The following is a 17,799-nucleotide window of genomic DNA, read 5'->3' as shown; positions in this document are numbered from 1 at the left end:
CAAATTACAATTTAGTTTACATAATAAAGTATTAATGTAGCGGATTAAATGGGCTGCAGTTCGTGTATATGGCCCTAAAAGCCAAACAGAAAACTCTATAAAAAAAAGTTTTGGCGGGAAAATTGACAAGTCTAGTGTCATTGTCTTTTTTTTTTCGATTGACTGGACTTGGGCTTTAGCCATTTTGCAAATACAAGTGCCATTGTCATTTCAAAAGTTTCGTTTAGAAACGTGAAACGTGTTTTTTTTAATTTTTGCAGTCCGTTATTTCAACATGTTTTATAGCTTTTTTTGGGATTATTTTAACGTTTTAAAAATTCATGTTAGAATGAAATAAACACTTATATAGATGGTAGTTATAATTTGAGTCTGGTACAATTTTAGTTGTCTTACGAATAAAACATTGATTTCTAGGACTTTTATTTATTTTAGTGCATGTTTGAGAAACGCACTATACAAGCCTCGGTGTGGAAGAACATGCCAGCCTCGTAATGTACTATTACAGTCGAGTTCATAAACTTGTAGTAAGCAAACATTTGATCAAAAATATCTGAACATCGACTCGATTATTAACGGCGTAGAAGAGTGTTCAGATATTTTTGATCAAATTTTTGCTTACAAGTTTATGAACTCGACTGTACATTAGGTATAATAATATATTGAATAAATAATTTTAATTGTTTCTATTATTGTTTTTGCCCCCATCTATCTGCCAAGTGTTCGTTAAGCGCTATCCCGCGAAAGCAGTAACATACAGACAGACATAAAAAAATTGAATTTGTATATTTAGATAATTATTCGCAAAAGTTTTGTTAATATATTAATATATAGTCATCATCATCATCAAAAATGTGAAGTACTTTTGATTTTAGAACTTTATTTATCTCTGTTTTTTTTTCAAAATTGCACCCGTATGATACCGAAGCGGGTAGTAAATAATAAACTTATCATAATGCTTAGTAAGAATAGTAATAATAGATATTCTTACCGGGCAGACTGGCAGCAGTCCTTCTCTGCCGCGGCCTGTACGGCGCCATGCCGTTGAAGTCCGAGTACCGAGAAGATGCTGGCAACTGAACAGAACAATACTTTCATTCAATATGGAATTAATAACCTAACCAACAAAAAGTTAGAAAACTCCCGACTTTGTGATTTCAAAGTTCAGTATCCCAGAAACGGCTTAACCGATTTTGATAAAACATGTTTAATCTGTCATCTCCCAGGATAACAGGATCAAAGGAATTTGGGCACAAATTTGTGCCTCTGGGAGAGGACAGGTTAAGAACCATCGCGTCGCTAGAAAACCTGGTTTCAAAAAAGAAAACGGTCCACCCGTTTAAGAGCTAGGGTGCCGCAGACAGACACACAGACACAGCGGTCAAACTTATAACACCCGTCTTTTTGCGTTGGGTGCTAAAAACTTACAGATGAAGTATTAATCCTTTCAGTATTGTTTTATCTCGGAAACCTTAGTATTTGTCAGGCTATGTCAGTCAGTCTCAGTAGCCATCCATCAGGACAGTGTGTAGGGGAAGGTTGCATCGAGAGATTAATAACGGAATATTAATAATTGATATCGAATGGTTGACACTTAGGTAAGTTAAGATTTTTATTTAAATTTTTATACTACATTCTCTATACACACACACAAACATCACGCCTGTATTCCCAATTGGGGTAGGCAGAGCACACGAAACGTAACCGATTCGGAGCCACTTTGAGCAATTTTAGCATTTAAGTTTGACAAAAACGGTACAATAGTGATAGGTTGCTAGCCTGTCACCTACGGTATACCTTAACCTATATCCTCAGTCGCCTCTTACGACACCCACGGAAGAAATGGAAAGTTGTAATAAATTCTAACCCGACACCAAACGGGACTCTCTCTCTGATTATGTATAATAGCAAGTGAGGAAACTCGGCCGTTTAGACCAGCCTCAACCTACGCCCTACAGCCCGCCAAGCTTCTAATTAGCGACCTGCCTGGCACACAAATTACATTGATTTTCAACCATTTTGACTGATTTTCAGGTATTGTTTTAATACTGTGCCCCGCTGTACAAATGGCCCATTGGAAAAAATCAACCAAGTCTGAGTCAGACTCGCGCACCGAGGGCTTCGTACAAATTTGTAGATCTGTACTGGGTAAAAATCAGCAGAGCAGAGCAGGGCTAACACTCGCTATTTCTATTATTCAGTCTTAGCAGAGCCCTTTTCCCAAGTAAATTTTACGCTACGTGATTTTAGATTGTTTTGGACAAAGACAAACGAAAAATTAAGGTTTTCAGACGCTGGTTATGCTTAGAAAACTGAATCGTGTACCAGGGTGAAACCATTTCTTAATCAATTTTACTATGATTCCTTTTGCAAATGTAGGGGATTTCAACATGACAAAATTAACGCAAAAGATCCACCTTGATATGCGATTCATTTCTTTGATTCTACGGCGCCTGACCCACTTTTAACCCATTCCAGGAAAACAAAATCATGGTGCCGCTATGTCATTAAGTGTACGTCCTCAAGATGGATTTTGTTAACAAGCTGTTGGGCCTTTTAATTGACGTAATATGATCTAATTTACACAGTTTCAGGCAGAAAATGAATCTTATCTTATCTTATGTATTATATTCTGACAAATACAAAGTGTTTAAATAAATATCCGAAACATTGAGGCCTTTTCGATTTATAGATGTGTGTGTTGTCAAACATAATAGAAACACCTGAAACACATTAACAACACGCCTAGGTGTTCAGTCAAACTTGCCCAACCGTTTGATGAAATAATCCTAATCAATTTTGTGGCAGTGTACAAGACGCTCAATAAAGTTCCTCACCTGTTTCTGCGGCACTTGTGGCAACTGAACAACAGAAGATCGCCTCTTATTAACTATGTTCTCATATTCCGTGGGGGTGAGCCCGTAGCCGTCGTCATAGAAGTACCCCCCTCCACTGTCCCACTGACGTGAGTCGTCGCCGACGTACGACATCGGGCAAGGGTAGCTATTCGAGTCGAAGTACTCTTCATAGCTCGCCTGCTGTGCTAAATGTGAATGGTCCCTGTAAAAAATTTGAACCGTTTTATATCTACTTGCCTAGGCTTTAAATGGTTTGCCATCAATACAGGGTGACTCCTAATTTTTCAACAAAAATTATAGCTTCTAACGCATAATTTCCAGGCAAATTCAGAGCATTAGCTCGTAAAGCAAATACGAGCCAATAAACGGTAGTTAATTTTTATTAGTAAAAAAGGACCAATACTATGGTTACCCTGTTCTACATGAAAAGTTTGGTAGATTAAAAGTATCTACTCAGATTTGATATTGTCAGTGTAATCTTTTTTAAATACAAAGAGGGTAATGAAAACATGCATTGTCTATAATATTGAGATGGTATTGATATCGTTGATCTATTTAGATATTTATTGACGAAAGAACCTAAAAATATCGTTGGTTGTAATTTGAAAATAAGGATTCGTATAATTTATTGGTCCCATGTTGGGCGCCACTTAAAATTAAAAATTTTAACGAGTGGCTGACTGATAGAAATTACGTAATCATAAAGTCAAATTTACAATACAATACAATTACTCTTTATTTTACACTAGAAATAGTAAGCGATAGAGAAAAACAAAAATCAAATCAAAAATAAAATTTTATTTTATTTTATCATCAAACACTCAATTATGTGCACTTAATTAAAAAAAAACTTGGGTAACGGTAATATTTACAGCGAAAACTTTTATAAACAAAACAGTTCATACCTAATGTGCGTGCTAGTAGAATATGGGTCATAACCATAACCCATACTTTCGTCATAAAGCGTATTCTGTCGCTCGAGACTTGGCCGCCTTTGATCTTCTGGAATAAAAAAAAGATGTTTAGTAGTCGATAAAATATATTTTTGTTTTAACCGACTTAAAAACAAGAAAATTCTCATTTCCCAATTTATTCTCTTGAATCCTTTAGGATAAAATATGAATAGAAACGTGGATTCCACTTTGACAGTTCATTATTTTCAATATGTTTTAGCACTTAAATTATCAAGTATAATTTTTCTTAAATTTGAAGTCGGTACGGTCGGTTATTTTGATAAAAATCATTATCTGTATGTCATTCTTCTGAATTACCTACAGTAAGTTTTTTTTTTATTCATTATGAAGTAAGTAAACGAACCTGCTGATTGCCAGTCGGTTGCTGTCCGCCATGATATAGCAGACTCGACGCTGGCTTGAGCTTGAAGTTGCGACCACGTTTCTAACCTGGAAGTAGGGCAATAAAGTTTATGTAAAAGTATTATACTCACAAGTGCATCAAATTTAAATATTTATAATTACTAGTTATAGAGAAAACGAAGTAACAAAGACGACTATATTCAAACTTTTAGCTAAGAAACACGTTTAGCAGTTACTTCAAAACCCGATAGATGGCAGTACAGCACAAACATTATACAGCTTGATGTCTACAGTATACAGCGCCATCTCTGTTTAGTTTACGCAAATATTTACCTATTTGTTCTTGGCTGACTATTGTAGTAAAGGGGATCGGTGTCAACATGCATGTGGTACTCGTCCCTTTCGTAGGAATTTTCTCTGGATACCTCCAGTGACCTCTGCAATTGAAAATGTTCGTAAATTAGAAAAATTATGAAAAAGACTATTGGACATAGAATTAAGGTCATCGACATAGTTCAGAGAATTAGCAAGTTGAAGTGGCAGTGGGCTGGTCATTTATGTCGAAGAACCGACCACCGCTGGAGGAAATGAGTTCTAGAGTGGAGACTACGTCCCAGCAAACCTAGTGTATGACGCCCCCCGGCCACGTGGAGTGACGATCTGCGAAAGGCTGCTGGTAGTAGCTAGATGCGTGTAGCCGAGGACAGGGCGCAATGGAGGGGGGGGGGGCTTTATCCAGCAGTGGACTGCTATATTATGTAGACTGATGACGATGAAAAAGACAATAACCTAACCAACAAAGAGTTGGAAAACCCCGACTTTGTCACTTCAAAGGTCAATACCTCGAAAACGGTTAAACCGATTTTGATGAAACATGTCTAAGAACCATTGCTAAAAAACCTGATTTTAAATAAAAAAAACCGTATTCAAATCGGTCCACCCGTTAAAGAGCTACGGTGCCACAGACAGACACACATAGCGGTCAAACTTATAACACCCCTCTTTTTGCGTCGGGGGTTAATAAAATAATTTTACAATATTGGTTGGAACAAGGCCAAAGACGTTTATGATGACAGGCAAATTACTTCTGTTCCAATTCCACTTTTCGAGTTTGATAAAATGGCAAATAAAATAGGAAATGATCTAACAAAACATTGGAAGATTTCAATAACGAAATTGTTCGACGGCTCTAAAACACATAACAAATTGCTATAAAGTTGTCATAAAACGAAAGCATAAAACGCGCAGACATGGTGTTTGTACAGTCTATTTGATTTGCATGCAGTATTCAATAGCCGATAAACGTGGGTTATAAAATAAATAACAAACTAAAGTCTAGTTTATGCGAAACGAGCACTTTGTACAAGCACTTTAGCCAGATCTCTACTATTTAAAATTTATTAAAATGTACATACAAGTATCAATAACGTTTCTTAAGCACAAGAAAAAGATTTATTTTTACTTCATCACATTTCATCTAGTATACTAGCGATACTAGTTAAATAAGAAACGGACGCAGTAGTCGAAATCAGGATATATAAGGTGCCGAGGTCAATAACAAGATCAAGTGCGGGTAGTTTTAAAAACTCGCTAAACAAACGTACACTTAGTCAACTCATGACTAGAGCCACTGCAATGTGTCTTATACGCTAAAGTGATTTTAGCCAACATCTAATTAAGTCTTGGCCCAGGTATGGCCTTATGATATCACTAGTATCCATAGTATTAAGCTTTGCTTAGTTTTGGGAATAGGTCAATTGGTGTCAATAATGTCCTATGATATTTTATTTACCAGTACAAAGATTGTCAGCTTAGATAGTTGTCACGGCTGATCCAGATAAAAAAAAACTCGCCTGAGCTTTCTCTTTCGAACGTCATCAGTGTAGCTCAAACAGCTCATCAATCACAAAACAATCGCATCACGGTAATAGAACAAAACTAATAGAGTCGTATTATGTACAGTATTATTTAATTATATGTTTCCATTACATTTATTACGGTAACCTAAAACTGACCATAATCCACTTAATCTTCAGTTTCAAAATTTGCCATTTTAAAATATGTAGAAATAATTACTCATGGTAAATAATTTTATCAATTTTAACTGTCACAAAACTGTTTCAGGAATGCCAGTTTGGCCAAACTATGCAATGCAACTAAAAAAGATCAAATGTTACATTACGATAATATCCGCTTTAGATAATCTTATATATTGGGACTCTATTCAATCTTATTCCATTTCCATATCTGTTTTTACGGTGACCTGTCCGAGCTATGGTCATTAGTATCGGAATAGGTAAATATATTTTGTACTGAACAATAAGAGAATGAAGTTACTGACTGATAAACAACGTTCTGCTTAAACCATTGGGATTAGAGACATGAAATTTGACAAACAATCACATATTTTGAGCATCACAAACATAGAGGAGGGATTTTATGACATTCCTATGGAGTATGAAACTAGACTATTCTTCTATCTTCCACGGAAGCTAAGCCGCAAGCTTGATCTAGTATAAACCAATTGATAGATTCAGGTGCTACTTTGCTGAGATCCGTATCAATTAACAATTCTTTTTTAGTCTTTATTCATCATCATCATTATCATCTCAGCCATAGGACGTCCACTGTCAAACATAGGCCTTCCCATAGACTTCGAGTTGCTTCGTTTGGAAGCGGCTGGCATCCACCGTGAACCCGGGGCTTTAACCAGGTCATCCGTCCATCTCGTTGGTGAACGTCCTACGCTGCGCTAGTCGATCCGTGGTCTCCATTCCAGAACTTTTCGGCCCTACCCTACCTCTTTTATGCCTTGCTCAAAAACCACAAACCCTACTCCATAAGCTAGCTCCGCTGTGCTTGCGGAAAAGCGAGATGAAAATGTTGTAGCTCCTGACTACAGGTCTAAGGTTTAATCTTACCTGTGGTGTATGCATCTGATGTGCAGCGGTGCGGAACTGCGAGGCGCTGCAGTTAGCGTGTTGACCTACGGGGTAATTGAGATCCGACGTGTAGTCGGAATCCTCTGAGTAGCCCGCTGGAAACATAAAACATTCAGATAGTACACTTTTGAAATACTAAATCAGCTGTAAAATGTGTCTGGGTTTCTTGGTTTTTGGATAAACAGAGAAACTTTGTTTATAAAGAATGATTGTGGACGTATTCGTATACCTTTACTTGCCCGAATTTCATTTGCCCGAATTTCACTTGCCATACCAACGTTTACCATAAAATATATTATAGAACCGTGCTGTTTTTATGATTTTTGTAAATGTCATCTTATAGAATCCAGTAAGTTAGGTTAGGTTAGCTTAATATCATCATTCCAGCCTATATACGTCCCACTGCTAGGCACAGGCCTCCTCTCAGAACAAGAGGGCTTGGGCCATAGTTCCCACGCGGGCTCAGTGCGGATTGGGAACTTCACACGCACTATTGAATTGCTCCGCAGGTTTGTGCAGGTTTCCTCACGATGTTTTCCTTCACCGCAAAGCTCGTGGTAAATTTCAAATGTAATTTCGCACATGAATTTCGAAAAACTCAGATGTGCGAGCCGGGGTTTGAACCCACGACCCTCTGCTTGAGAGGCGATAGGTCAAACCACTAAGCCACCGCGGCTTTTTTACAGTTTAATATCAACTCTGAAGTAAATACTATTTCAAAAATAAATTACTTTATGGCAAATGAAAATTATGGAAAACGATACATTACGACATATGAAATTCGGGCAAACGATAGAGAACCGATTGTGGATTAGGATAGCCTGTGCCAGAATGATTATGATTCTTTTTATGCAAAATAGGCTTACGTTCTGGTACGATATGGTTTTTAGTCTTAATTTGAAAGCTTCATTCTGTGTGTATGTATACCAGCTAGAACTGAGCAAAAGCTTAGAGAGTTCCCCAGTCCCCGTCACTGCCATTTTCTATTTCAAATTATTATAAGACCCCTCAAAACCATCGTTGTAGCCCACTCTGAACTTTTGTGTGTGAAGGATATTACAAAAAATAACAAAGATACGTACAATGAGCTATGTACTGCATCTGCCGTCTCGCTTGCTCAGCGCGCTCAGCGTCGAGAGCGCCGTTGAGCAGGTCCAGCTTGCGTTGGAGGTCGGCTCCCCCCGTGCCTTCTGCGTCTGGAATAAAGAAAACAAATATTTTTTAATTAACTTCAAACTATTAATGATTGGTTATTTGGAGTCTTTTTGTATTTTGTATTTCAACTCCAAATTTGTTTATTTTACGGTCATCCCATAAAACCACATTGAAAATACAAACTGGTCCTCAGCATTCCGTGCTGCGTGCCATACCCCAGTACTGTCCAGTGGTAGTGTAGGGGTATGGCACGCAGCAGAGAATGCTGAGGACCTGGGTTCGTTTTCCAGCGCTGGTCTCTTTTTCTGGTTTTTCTGTGCATCCGTGTCTCAGTTTGGGTTTTTGATTCAAATTATTACTTTACTCTGCCACGACCTTATGATAGCTACGTCCTTACTACAATGCATGTTCATGCACCTCCTCCCTCCACACTGTAAAAACACAGCAAACACACAAATCCAACTATCAACACCATAGTTTTGGAGTTTTTCAGTTTTTTTTTTTAGTTTGAGATTGGATGTGGGAAATAACATTTGAATTTTACCATGAGCTTAGCGATGAAGAAAATCATGCACACAGCCTTGATACAATTCAAAGAGCTTTTAAAGCTCCCAATCCGCTTTGGGCTCGCGTAGAAACTAAATTCCAAGTCCTCTCATTCTGAGAGAAGCCTGTACCCAGCAGTGGAACTTACTTAGGCCGGTATTGTGGTTATACTATACAGGGTGTAACATTCATATCGGTCAATATGGAAAAGTCTGAAACTATAAGACATACAAAGATCTGTTCTTAGGAACCATGTCATCGATTTTAGTAACAAGTAAAACTGCATTCCTACATTTTAAAAAAATCTTTTATTCAATTCGGGAATCGAACCCGGTCGTTTTGTAAAATATAACATACATTATTTCTATTTCGTCCCCTTACAACCAGAATCGCTTAAAGTCACTTTTGGGCAAAACTGAGTTAAATATATCGCTAGAATGTACTTTCCAAGATCTACATGCTGTTGAAACCCGTTTTACTGTACGATACTCCAATACCGAGATACGTTTTTCTTAAGCTCACTTAAAGCCGATTTTTAAGAAAATCAACAGCCAAAAACAACTACGCGTCGGTTAAACAGCATTTTTTTTTATTTTACAACAGCAAAAATATTTTAATGTCAAACAAGCGATTTTGGAATGTTAAGATTTCAATAAAAATGCAATTTGAGTACTGCCTAAAAGTGCTAAAATAATGTTAGTAGGTTTCGCCTGTTGAGCATTACTTTATATTTCAATTATTGCAACAGCGAAAACAAACTAAATATAATATAGGCGATATTGCTTGTAACAATGTTTGCTTCGACCATAAGAAGCGCTACAGCCAAAATCGCTTAAGTATCGCTTAGACGTTTCGCGCTGTATTGTAAAGTAGTGTGCACTTTGTGTATGCTAGCTTAGTCGGTTCGTACACGCTTGAAAGCACGATTCATAATAAGTAATTTTTAAAAACTTATTTAGGTAATTATAGATCTGTTCACTAACGAAAGTCTGCCCCTCCACATTCTATAATTGTAATTGTACCTAAACGTATCCGTACGAAAAGTCTATGTGTGCGTAGCTCGAACTTGTCCTCATGGCTTCAGTCGCAAGCGTACCGTCAGTCACGCACACTAAGACTAAGACAATGTGTAAGTACTTAAGAGGTTTTCTCGTGTACATTAATAATTAGCTGTGGAGGGGCGCGCCTTCGTGAGTGAACAGATCTATGTATAACAGCGATTCACTTGCCGTAATTTAACAGTGTTTTTCTTTCAGGTGACGATAAGGAGCACGGATATTCAGGTTTCGATGAACTAAATAAGCCGCGTATCCACTAGAGGCATCCTCGGGCCGAGCGGCTGCCTCGCTCCAAGGCCGCGCAAGTGGAGACGCTGCCAAAGGCACGGCTCAGACTGAGGCTCCTTTGAGCACGGCCAAAAACCGACAAAATATGACTCCATATCGAAAATACAAACTGAGACATGGATGCACAGAAAAACCAGAAAAAGAGACCAGCGCTGGGAATCGAACCCAGGTCCTCAGCAATCCGTGCTGCGTGCTATAACCCCTACACCACCGCTGGACAGGAATTTAGACACGAATTTTTCCTATGCATACATATCTCAGGTTGCTTATTTCTACTACGCTACTTATGCAGCAGCACTAGCGACATCTATAACCTATAGCGATATCTGCTGCATAAGTAGCGTAGTAGAAATAAGCAACCTGAGATATGTATGCATAGGAAAAATTCGTGTCTAAATTCCTGTCCAGCGGTGGTGTAGGGGTTATAGCACGCAGCACGGATTGCTGAGGACCTGGGGTTCGATTCCCAGCGCTGGTCTCTTTTTCTGGTTTTTCTGTGCATCCATGTCACAGTTTGTATTTTCGATATGGTTTCACGGGATACCCGTAAAAGTAACAAATTTGGAGTTGAAATAAAAAATACAAAAATACTCCAAATAACCAATCATAAAATATGACTCGGCTCGCGGTGCTCGGCCTGAGGCTGCTCTAATAGATACGCGGCTATAGAAAAACATATAACCAGATCCAACAGAATGAACCGTGATTGTCATTTAGATAACCTACTTATTTACTACCTCGTATCGTAGGTACGTCGTATCAATGAAAAGCTTATCACCGCATAAAACATTTACGTAGTCACACATTTTCATTGTTCTTGGCTTAGGTAATATTAATTATCCATGGCTGGTTTGAGTAGCCACAGCTAAGACAAGCAGTGATGAAGAAGAAGACTGATGATTATTACCATTAAGGTTATTTTTCATCACTGCTTGTCTCAGCTGTGACTACGTCCGGCACACGCTCAATAACGTCTCCATCACAGGCCAGTGCAACCAGCCATGGTGAATCTCCGGTATAACATTTTTTTTGTAAAAAGTCATTAAATCTTTATTTTTTTAGCTGCGCTTATTGGCAGTGGATTAGTGTATAGCTTTTTAATGCATGTAGTTTAAATTCCTCTACTGAAAGAGGTCAACGGAGGTTCAACAGAGTTTGGATTCGATTTTCTGTTGCCTTGTCTTGTTCGACGGTTGGTTTGCAAGGTTACAGGCCTGGTATCAAAACTCAAAAAGTCAGACGACATGTCGTAATTGATAAAAATATTACCTATACAAATATTAAGCCAAGAACAATGAAAATGTGTAACAACGTAAATGTTTTATTCCGTGATAAGCTATTCATTGATACGACGTACCTACGATACGAAGTAGTAAATAGTAGGTATCTAAATGACACTCGCGGTTCATTTCGACGGTCTGCTGGATCTGGTTATACCTATGTTTTTCTATTTAGTTCATCGAAACCTGAATATCCATGCTCGTTATCGTTTTGATGAAGAAGAAGACTGATGGTTATTACCATTACGGTTCCTTTTTCATGACTGTTTGAGTGGCTACTTTGAGCCTTGAGACGCTAAGTGCCTTTTTATTAAAATGTTTGAATAAAATATGTTTTTTGTTGTATGCATGTAATCAAAAGTTCCATAATTAAATATATTAAGCAGCACATATGATATTAAAGGAATAACGTAATATATCTCACATATACTAGAAATATACTACTATATTTAAGACTCTAGCTCGCTAGTTTTCATTTATTTATATTTTTGGGCTATTTGGTACCTATTTGTTGAAATAGATTGATGGATTGATTGGAACTCTTTCGAAAAATACAAGTTATATGCTTTGAATGATAAAAACAAAACAGAATAATGCTACATTGCATAGAAGCTAGAAAAACAGAAAAAAAGCCTAGAGTCAAAACATCTTAGAAATATTTTGCACTTTTAAGCGCGCTTAAGAGGTAAATTCCGATTTGTTTACAGCCAATACCTCTTATTTGCGCTGAGACTTAACTAAAAACTTAAATTGTATAAAACATGTAAGCATTTTAACACTGTATTCGGGCAAAAATGCTTCAATTATGGACTTAAAATGATAGTTTAGCCAATATATCTGCGTAAACTTTCTAGTTTAGAAGATAAAAAAAAAACGTGTCTACAGGCAAAATCGCTTATCTGCAGTACCTTTTGAAGAAAAACCCTATTTTAACCTACTCGGCGCGATTATAGAGTAAATAACATATAGCCCTATCCTATTAAGGGATAAATTATCTAAATAGAAACACAGAGATGTTTTTAGTATAACTAGCTTTTATAGGTTTTTAGAGCATGCAAACCTTTAAATGCGTTTTTCTCGAAACTACATTTCATGCAGATAAGCGATTCTGGTTGTAAGGGGACGATTTGGATATCCGTAGTGTAGGTCATAAGCCATAAATGTTACTATGAAACGCGATATCTAGAATGAATAAAATGCATTGTATTTGATATTATTTAATAATATAAGTTTTATGTTTCAAAAATTTCAGGGTTCGATTCCCGAGCTGAGTACAAGTTTTCTTTAAATGTATGAATGCAGTTTTTCTTGTTACTAAAATTGATGACATGATTTCCAAGAACAGATCTTCGTATTTCTTATAGTTTCAGACTTCCCCATACTGACCGATATGAATGCTACACCCTGTATACGTGCTCTAACTGTCGCCCTATCTCTCAGCTATTACTTCGCGACCTAATTCTGGTATTAAACTAATTTCCTTCTCGCTCTACTATGACATTATTCTGGGTTAGTATATTAAATTCCAGATAGTGATAGACAGATTAAATTTAACAAGAGCAATACCACGCTAATTGTATACCTATCACTTTAACTAGATGGAGCGATGACATGGTTAAGATCGCGGGATCGCGGTGGATGCGGAAAACTCGACACCGAGTCTGAGGGTCTGAGTGGAGAGCCTTGGGGAAGGCCTATGCAGCAATGGACTTTCGGCTGACATGATGATGATGATGACTTTAACTCACCCTTTCTTTTCATGATTATTTTAACTAACATAATACTTGAAAAAATCTCATAATCTCTTTAAACGAGCTATTCTTGTACATTTATTTATATCGCGGATGTCAGAAGCGGCTCCAACAATTTCAACGAAAACGGGGATTTCGGGGGCGAAAAATCGATCTAGCTTGAGCTTATATCTAGTAAAACGAATTTTTCGAATTATAACGGCTTTTATTTAGTGAAAATATGACTACGATAAGATTGATAATTTTATTTATTTATTCTTTATTACTTATTATTAGAATAAAATGGAACAATCCAATCTTTAGATTTGTTTTAGAGAGTATTCGGTGTGAAATGAAAATTACCTATAGATACCTACAATTGAATGATTCATTGTCTATCGCACGATAGAAATTGTTTATATAATTTAGTTATCTTTAGTCCAAATTTTGAACTCTAATCAAAACACTATTACGCTTATGTCGAATTTGTCTAACATTATCTAGAATGAATTATAATTTACTCACGTGATGCGAGTTTACTGACCTAATTTGTGTCCCTACAGGGTAATAAAGCGACGAAGTAATTATGACAGAAGATGGCAACGCGCTCTTTCACAAAAAATATCGAAATATGACGGACAATGACCACATTGCTTACGGCAAATGTTTTATACGCGCTTCGCATTTTTGTGTCGGTTAAATCTCAATGTAAGTTTGTAGGAACGTAATAGATTTCATAAAACTGTATTCTTTTCAAAACAGCCACGAATAAAAGATTATATGCTGAGCTCTGCTGTGACCGCTTCGCCATTTCGCAAGACCTAGCTTTTATTCTTATTTTACCCTGTCAACTTGTATATTTATTTATTTTATTTTTGCGAATTGCGAATAAATAGTTCTTAGTCTTATAAATAAAGTTTGGTATTTTTTTTATTATTTAAGTTTTATTAATAGTGTGTTTAGCGTGATATTTTAATCCCGTCTGTGGTATTTTAATTTATGGTAATATTCCAATGTATAGAAAAGCATGTAAAATAAAAAGTACGTAGTATCTAAATAAATTTTTTTCCACTGTTACTGTTTAATGTGTGTGTATTTTTTTTTAAATTTCCTCGTATAAGTAAAAAGCAACAGCAAGCAGCGAAGTCAACTCCAGTCATAAGTAATTTATGTACAAAGCACGTCCTTGCGATTACTGAAATAAATCTCATGAGGACGGGTAATAGCTAATATTAGTGAGCCATATCAGAAAGCTTCCTTATTATAGTAGTAATAGGAAGTGCAAGCAAAACATTTTGTGAGGCAATCGTTATGGGGCCATCCATCAATGACGTCACACATAAGGGGGAGACCTCACTATCCTGTAATTTGTGACATAACTAACTAATGAAATAGAAACATACTAAAAGGGAAAATCCTGGTAGGTCGGAGGGACTGATAAAAATCGTGAGAAGCAGTTGGTAAGAGAAAACCTAGCAGCAGTTGCGTCTTATGGCTGAGGGTGACGATGACGATGATGATTAGACAATGATATTGGATGTCAAAAAAGTCACCTTAAATACCACCCTTTACGATGAAGTGACCGCCCCGATTTTGCACGGGTGCTTTGAAAAATGAGAGGCGAAAAATAAAGAATGTCATAGGCGGTAACTTCACATTTTTCACTTCCCTTTCTCCAAAATTACAAAATTATTAAATTAAATTACGTTCGGAGCCGGGGCTCGTCGCTAGTTATATTCTTCTATAATAATATAAGAGTATGTGGGAACCTGGTTCGTGAATGAAACGTAGAAGTAGTTTTAAGCTTTTATTGGAAAGCGAATATGAAAAGTTGATACAAATCGTAAGAATAGGGCATATATTAGGCAAAGCCATGGCAAAGCTCTGCGCAGGGGGCGACACTAGCGCCAACCCATGACAACGTTCTTTATATTTTGTCGTCATGACAGATCATGACATATTATATCATGGTATATTTATTAGTAACAAAATTACATGATATTTGCATCGATAGTAACCATAGAGCTATATTTCGAAAAAAATAATTGAAATAACATGATATTATGGCATTTAAGTGCTGCACTCTGGCGGCAGAAAATTGCAGTAATATTCCCTATTACGTTAGATAAAATAAAATAAATACACACGTCCGTTTACGCCCGTCGCACGTCGTCAATTGCCATAACATCTCATTTTGTTCTTCACTCAAACTCAGTATTCATTCTTCGTTCAAATTCAAACGTACATCATCTCATTACGCTTCAATACACGCATACCACACTCCACACACCACATATATTGTATGTATAAATATTCCTCTTGAATCAATCTATGTATTGATGAAAATTGCATTAAAATCCGCCCCGTGCTTTAAAAGATGTAAGTGTAGATACATACAGACAAACGGCAAGCGTCTTTGTTTTATACTTGAACATAAAGGTTAAAAGTTGAACACGCTACTCTAACTTGTAAATAAGCTCTTTCAAATCGACTTTATAAATAGCTGGTCATTTTTTCCACCGTGTCAGTTTAGCGGAAAAATATATGTGCTAGTAAAGTCTGCCCTAGCGTGACGAAAACGCTACGTCAGGCCCCGCCGCGAATAAATCATGGCTTAGAACAGCCTTCCTACGGTGGATAATGAAAGATCCTAAGTGCCTTTGAGTTGACTGATGTACTTTTAATTTTGGAAATTCAAGTGTTAACTTTGGTACAGATAAGAGAATAGGGGAACCCGTCGTATCGCTTAACGTCGTTAGTTCTAAATGTAATGTTTGTGCTAATGATCGATTGTCCGAACACTTGAAACTGAAAATATTTCAGAACACCTCATGCGTTGGTTATTTAGAATGGATTAGGTTAGGTTTTTTAAAAAAAAAACCTGAATAGTCGATGCTTTCAGTATAATTAACAATTTAGGACAATCGGCATAGAACAAACATTACATAGGACAAACAATCATTCGGCGATAGATACAATTAGTCTGCGTAATAGATTCGACAGTTAATAGTTGCTATATTTATATGCTCTGAAAACAAATATTTGTGATGGCATGGGCGTTATGCGTTCAGGTATTATACAGGGAATCCTACTAAGTATAAGTGGTAAACTTCAACTTGTCAAAATCTTGGCGTGAATAGATTTGTAAATTTTAGAAGTTACAAGAGACAAAATTCTTTTACTACTGTTCATCGCAACAGATTTCAAAGTAAGGAGAAGTTTATCCTTCTCTGTCACGCTTGAATAACTTGGCAAGTGGCTAGTGTTGCTTTGCTTCATGTAATTTCGCGGTTGAAACTCCTAAACCATATTTTGTTAGGAGCTAGTTTATAAGCTTTTAAGAAAAACGAATCTCTGCGTAAGGTGCATTCGAAATATTCTCCGTTGCGGAATCGCCGGATTTTTGTTTCGCCGGATTCATGTATCTTCGAATACATGTCACGCTGGAATTTTCCCGCTATACAAAATCAAACATGTATTTGATATCAAAAATATATAAAAATAATTTGAGAACAAAAATTCAGTGAAACAAAAGTCCGATGAATCAGGAATTAATCTACAATCGCCTAATTTTAACTACTAGCTTTTTCATGTGACACTGTTTACCTGCAGGGCTACTACGAAACTCGAAACTCGAAGTTCGTATAGTACCGTCCCTCTCGCTTTCGTATTAAATAGTGTAAGTGTTAGAGGGACCGCACGACATGAACTTCGAGTTTCGAGTTTCGTAGTAGCCCTGCTGGACTTCACATTTGCTATATACATATACTAGATAATGTTATATTTTCTTTTTATATTCGATTACGATGAAACAAAGCTTAATATTTTTCAGGCGAAGCTTAAAATACTCGTGAAAAGCCATAAAAAAATTATTACTAATCGATAATTTGACAATTAGTGCAGTTAGACACTAAGGGGCTGTTTCACCATCCACTGATTAGTGCTAACTGGCGGTTAGGTGTGATGCCGTCTCTATTTGTTTTGTTCGAATAGACGGAGATGGCATCACATTTAACCGTCGGTTTATACTAATTAGTGGATGGTGGAACAGCCCCTAAAACTACTAATACATAGTTTACGACTTGATTTAATGGCTTAATAGGTATTATTAAATTGCACTTCACCACTCCTAGATAGAAGCACTTTTCTTAATAAAATCCCATTACATTACATAGTCTTTAATATGTTACAAAGTTACAAGTGCGCTGTAATAAATCTTTTATGGCCTTTTCACTCAGTGGCTCTTAACGTCAGGGTAAAGTGGTGTTACAACGTGGCTTGTACTATTATACGTCGGTCATTTCGTCTTTCGGTCAGGGGACCGAAAGACGAAATGACCGACGTATAATAGACGCATCTTTATAGGGATAAAGATGCGTCTACACTGCTCAAACCAGCGAACTAATAATATTTTTTTTTTCTGCCACAATATTTTTCTGTCCGTCCTTGCAGCGTCGTCTAAATTACATAAGTACTCGTACCTACCAATATTAAATTTCAAGTCAATATGACTAGGTACTAGAAATGGGTTAAATTCGACTTACAAGATTTGTTCCTCAAGATGACTAACACAACAAATTTTGAAAAAAAAAATTGTTTTAGGTTACCTCCCCTACGTGTGAAAATCGT

General features: G+C 36.8%; 1 protein-coding gene across 2 annotated transcripts in view; it reads right to left on the bottom strand.

Annotated features, from left to right (window-relative positions):
* unc-13 overlaps positions 1-17,799 on the bottom strand; it is a 382,374-nt gene that overhangs the window by 271,787 nt on the left and 92,788 nt on the right. For both annotated transcript variants that reach the window (XM_074104223.1, XM_074104224.1), the window contains exons 6-12: positions 8,196-8,309; positions 7,093-7,208; positions 4,505-4,608; positions 4,173-4,258; positions 3,761-3,857; positions 2,835-3,057; positions 989-1,073 (exon numbers count right to left, since the gene is read on the bottom strand). In XM_074104223.1, coding sequence (XP_073960324.1) covers positions 989-1,073; positions 2,835-3,057; positions 3,761-3,857; positions 4,173-4,258; positions 4,505-4,608; positions 7,093-7,208; positions 8,196-8,309 — 825 coding nt within the window. The remainder of the gene's footprint in view (positions 1-988; positions 1,074-2,834; positions 3,058-3,760; positions 3,858-4,172; positions 4,259-4,504; positions 4,609-7,092; positions 7,209-8,195; positions 8,310-17,799) is intronic.

This window comes from Choristoneura fumiferana, chromosome 21 (genome assembly GCF_025370935.1).
Source record: "Choristoneura fumiferana chromosome 21, NRCan_CFum_1, whole genome shotgun sequence".
Taxonomy (NCBI): Eukaryota; Metazoa; Arthropoda; class Insecta; order Lepidoptera; family Tortricidae; genus Choristoneura; species Choristoneura fumiferana.
The sequence above is the reverse complement of the archived record's forward strand: the minus strand, read 5'-3'. Positions and strand labels throughout refer to the sequence as shown.